The 5,636-nt window shown below is 31.6% G+C and overlaps 1 protein-coding gene across 1 annotated transcript in view; it reads right to left on the bottom strand.

Moving 5' to 3' along the window:
- The window catches only part of LOC139871034 (uncharacterized), a 15,641-nt gene extending 14,103 nt beyond the window's left edge, over positions 1 to 1,538 (bottom strand). The window contains exons 1-2 of the mRNA XM_071858785.1: positions 828 to 1,538; positions 1 to 433 (exon numbers count right to left, since the gene is read on the bottom strand). The exon at positions 1 to 433 is cut by the window's left edge and continues 56 nt beyond it. Coding sequence (XP_071714886.1) covers positions 1 to 433; positions 828 to 1,538 — 1,144 coding nt within the window. The remainder of the gene's footprint in view (positions 434 to 827) is intronic.
- Between the last annotated feature and the right edge of the window lie 4,098 nt (positions 1,539 to 5,636).

Genomic DNA, 5,636 nt, shown 5'->3' with positions numbered 1-5,636 from the left:
GAGCTAGAATGTCCTTATGCTCATCTTCCGCCATACATCTTCTTATGATTTGATCGGATCCAATCCGGTAAACAACCGGATCCTCCCAAATGTAACGCTTAACCTGTGAGAAAAAGTAATCCTTCTTGTGCTTGTTCCAATGATCCGGTAATTTTTTAGTCACCAAATAGTTAACAATATGAGTGAACCAAGGTACCTGCACAACACTAAACAAACACTCGTCCGGGAAATTCTCCTGGATCGGTTTAGCAGGGTCAAACGGTGGCGGGGGTATCCTAGATAAATGGTCGGCTACCACATTCTCTATACCCTTTTTATCCCTTATTTCCAAATCAACCTCTTGTAGCAACAAAATCCACCTAATCAATCTAGGCTTAGACTCTTTCTTCTCAAGCAAGTGCCTTAGGGCACTATGGTCCGAAAAGATAACTACCTTAGACCCCCAAATATGATCTAAATTTGTCTAAGGCAAACACTACTGCTAATAATTCTTTCTCGGTTGTGGTATAATTCACCTGGGCATCCGAGAACGTCTTACTAGCATAATAGATAACAACCGGTTTCCTATCAACTCTTTGACCCAAAACAGCCCCAGCCGCAAAATTACTAGCGTCGCACATAATTTTAAATGGTTTGGTCCAATCGAGTGATTACAAAATGGTTACTTCGGTCAACTTACACTTAAGGGTGTTAAAGGCCTCCTTACATTGGTCATCAAAGTCAAAAGGTGCGTCTTTTAATAACAAATTACACAATGGTTTAGAAATAACGCTAAAATCTTTGATAAACCTACGATAGAATCCCGCATGTCCCAAAAACGATCTTACCCCCTTAACATTGGTTGGTGGAGGTAATGTGGAAATAAGTTGCACTTTTGCCCTTTCGACTTCGAATCCCCGTTCAGACACAATGTGTCCAAAAACCACCCCTTCCCTTACCATAAAGTGGCTCTTTTCCCAACTAAGGACAAGGTTGATCACGGTACACCTCTTTAAAACTTTTTCCAACATATTCAAACACGACTCAAAAGACTTGCCAAATATTGAAAAATCATCCATGAAAATTTCTAAAGACTTGCCTATTAACTCTGAGAAAATACTCATCATACACCTTTGAAAAGTAGCAGGTGCATTACATAAAACAAAAGGCATTCGTCTAAAAGCATAAGTTCCATAAGGACAAGTAAAAGTCATTTTTTCTTGGTCATTAGGGTGAATAGGTATTTGATTATATCCCGAATACCCATCTAAGAAACAATAAAATTTCTGACCTGACAACTTTTCAATGATTTGATCAATAAAAGGCAAGGGAAAGTGATCTTTTGAAGTCGCAGCATTCAGCTTCCTGTAATCAATATATACCCGCCAACCCGTCACGGGACGGGTTGTGATCTTTTCACCTTTCTCATTTTCCATTACCGTTATCCCAGCTTTCTTTGGCACTGTTTGCGTAGGGCTTACCCACTGACTATCTGAAATAGGGAAAATAATCCCTGCATCTAACCACTTGAGAACTTCCTTCTTAACAACTTCCTGCATATTCGGGTTTAACCTATGTTGCGTATTGAAAGGACCCGTTCATATACATTATAAACGATTCACAATAGTTGATTACATCGCGAGGTATTTGACCTCTATATGATACATTTTACAAACATTGCATTCGTTTTTAAAAGACAAACTTTCTTTACAACGAAAGTTGACGGCATGCACACCATTTCATAATACATCCAACTATAATTGGCTTAATAATAATCTTGATGAACTCAATGACTCGAATGCAACGTCTTTCAAAATATGCCATGAATGACTCCAAGTAATATCCTTAAAATGAGCTAATGCACAGCGGAAGATTTCTTTAATACCTGAGAATAAACATGCTTTAAAGTGTCAACCAAAAGGTTGGTGAGTTCATTAGTTTATCATAATCCATCATTTCCGTAATAGTAATAGACCACAAGATTTCAGTTTCTATAAATATCCGTACACTCGCAAGTGTATAAAAGTATTCTATAAGTTGTAGGCACCCGGTAACAAGCTTTAACGTTCATGTTTTACCCTCTGAAGTACACCAGATCAGGTGTGTTTAAAATAACCTCGAAGTACTAAAGCATCCCATAGTCAGGATGGGGTTTGTCAGACCCAATAGATCTATCTTTAGGATTCGCGCCTACCGTACATAGACAAGTAGTTTAATGTTACCAAGCTAAGGGTATATTTCTGGTTTAAACCCACATAGAATTAGTTTTAGTACTTGTGTCTATTTCGTAAAACATTTATAAATCAGCGCATGTATTCTCAGCCCAAAAATATATATAAAAAGGGAGCAAATGAAACTCACAATACTGTATTTTGTAGCAATTATGTATATGACGGCACTGAACAAGTGCAGGGTTTGTCTCGGATTCACGAACCTATATTAAGTATATATATTTATATGTTGGTCAATATCTGTCTAACAATTTAGGTCAAGTCGTAGTGTATCACAATCCTAATGCTCGAGACCGACATGCAAAAGTCAACAAAAGTCAACTTGACCCAAAATGACTTTCAAAATCTATACATGTTTAGTATATAACTTATATATAGTAGTTTTATATATTTAAATATATTTATCAGATCTTATTATACTAAATAATACAAGTCATTTATTAATAAATAAAAATTTATATTAAAATTCATATATGATAAAAATATACTTTTATATATCTCAAGTAATAAAATTTATAAAATTCACTTAATATCATAAAAATATAGTGGTATGTATTATTAATGTAATTACATTACGTGTGGTAAAAATATCTTTGTACGCATATTTATTTGATAAAATAATATTGATAATAATAATAATGATAAAAATAATAAAATGATAGTTTCAATAAAAATATTAATTTTTAGTAATAAAGATAATTTTAGTAATAACATCAACTGATAACAGTTATAATAATCATTTTAATAATAATATTAAAATTAATGATAATTCAGTTGACCATATCTTTTAATCCGTTCATCGAAACCACACGATTTCTAAATGAAAAGTTATTAATTTTTTTTCTTCAGCTTTTCAACGACATGCATATCATATAACTTATCTCAGTAGCATATGTATCAAATTCGTGATTTATCATAAACTATTTAACGACGAAACTAAGCATACAAACATGCATAATCATATATACTCGAGCACTAGTCAGGGATACACTATTAATATATAAAAGATAAGATATGAATGCTCACGTATCAATATTGTGATTCAATATTGCAGGAAAGTACGTAGACGCAACGAAAATGATAAACGTTAGGTTGACCTCACGAGCAATACCCTCGATCAATACCCATAACCTTCATAGCTATAATCCATAATTTCCTTAGCTATATCCCATTTGAAAACTTATTTTGAAATCGTCTGAATATAACTCCGTCGTAGTATTTTATGTATACTAATAATATCTTGAAATAGTACTAAGTAAATATATATATATGTAATTCGATTAAGAGAGTTTAGAGAAATATATTTTCAAGTTTCTATGAAATAATAAAACCTATTGAATTCTATTTATAATAGATTTTTGAATTATTAAAGTGAATTATTAAAGTATGAATTATTAAAGTGAATTATTAAAGTATGAATTATTAAAGTGAATTATTAAAGTATGAATTATTAAAGTGAATTATTAAAGTATGAATTATTAAAGTGAATTATTAAAGTATGAATTATTAAAGTGAATTATTAAAGTATGAATTATTAAAGTTAAAGTAAAGTAAAAGTAAAGTAAAGGTAAAGTTAAAGTATAGTAAAAGTATAAAACTATGTACGTATAATATGCGTATAAAAATATATAATATTAATTTAAATCGTTATATATATTTAATAAAATAAAATATAAATATCGTTATCTTTATCATACTAGTTAAGTAATGAGTTGTCAAAAAGAATAGATTTCTTAAATCACAGTGGACCTCATAACATAGGCCAGTAATCATATCATAATGTATCTGATAATTCAATCATTTGATATTATCTCTTAATTCTGTCGATAAATATATCGAAACAAATATGTTCATGTAAAGTATCATATATCTAATACTTTGTTAATGTTTTCAGTTAATATTATATATTATATATACATATCTATATACACATAATTGTTCGTGAATCGTCAAACACGGTCAAAGGGTAATTGATTACATGAATGTAGTTCCAAACTTTTTAAGATTCAACATTACAAATTCTGCTTATCGTGTCGGAAACATATAAAGGTTAAGTTTAAATTTGGTCGGAAATTTCCGGGTCGTTACAGTACCTACCCGTTAAAGAAATTTCGTCCCGAAATTTGATCGAGGTCGTCATGGCTAACTATAAAAATGTTTTCATGATGAATATGAGTTGATAAATAGAGTTTTATCATCATTGAGTAATATAGATAAAATAATTTGATTACGCGAAGAGTATAAGTGAAGCTATCGCAAGAGAGTGAAATGAGTAAACGTATATTCGTTTTAACCGATGACGTAGTTATGATTGATTTTCGGAATTCATGGGATTTAAAGAAAATCTTTGCAATAAGATTTGGTTCTTCGGCGATTAAGGAAATCAGGATCTTCTTTGATTAAATGCGATAATCTGTCTCGATTTCTCTGTCTGATATTTTACTATAATTCCACCCCCTTCGTTTCTTTATTTCCACATCTCACACCTTCTAGTCTTTCTCCCCAATTCATACTTTAAAGCATTCGTTAATATGCTTCATCCAGTATTGATTCTTGATATACTCTTAACTTTCATATATGTCATTCTTCTTTTTCATCTACCACCGGAGGAAGTTATTTTCTTCTACCATTACCTTGGGGTTATTGTGTTTTTCATTCTCCCGTGTCTTTATATTGCTATACGCATTGATATACAAGGTTTGTAATTTTGGGGTTGTTATCGGGCTTTATATTCTCCATTATATTTCGGAGCTTCATGCTTTCGTTTTCTCTTTCCGACCTTAAGTCAAGCGGATAATGGTCCAGAATTCGTAGATATGAATTTTTGGATGAACATAGTTAATATTCCAAGAAGAAAATCGTAATGGCACGATCTTGATTTGGCAAATTACCAGAATATCCGAAAATATAGAGCTATCAAGATGATATGTTCTTAATATGTTTGGAAATTGGGTAGAATGTAAGAGTAGTGTAAACAGTACATGATGACAGTATGTTCTGTGAATCATCACGTTCCATTAGAAACTCAGCATGACTTACTGTAATATAATCACGTTGATCAAGTGTCATTATATTATACTAATTCATGCTTCAGTTCCCAACACTACTTCAAAAACATTTCTATTTTAAATTCAAAATTTTTTTTTTTTAGAATTTAGAAACAAACACAGTTTCTTTTTATGTTGTAACGCAGATATTGCGAAGAGATAAAAGATTTCAGATAAGAATAGTTGTGAAAATATCTTCAGGAATATCGAAGATATTATAATAAAAGATACGATAATATGGATGATGAAGAAGATTTGTCTGTGAAGGTTTAGAATAAGAAGTAAGTTGTTTGCTAACGATTTCAGTAGACACTGAATCATTTGGATCCTTTGAAGGCAGGTTTAGTCTTTGTGATTTGTCCACAGCCTCCTTCATGGT

The sequence above is a fragment of the Rutidosis leptorrhynchoides genome, chromosome 10 (assembly GCF_046630445.1).
Source record: "Rutidosis leptorrhynchoides isolate AG116_Rl617_1_P2 chromosome 10, CSIRO_AGI_Rlap_v1, whole genome shotgun sequence".
Classification (NCBI taxonomy): domain Eukaryota; kingdom Viridiplantae; phylum Streptophyta; class Magnoliopsida; order Asterales; family Asteraceae; genus Rutidosis; species Rutidosis leptorrhynchoides.
This window is presented reverse-complemented; position numbering and strand designations above follow the sequence as displayed.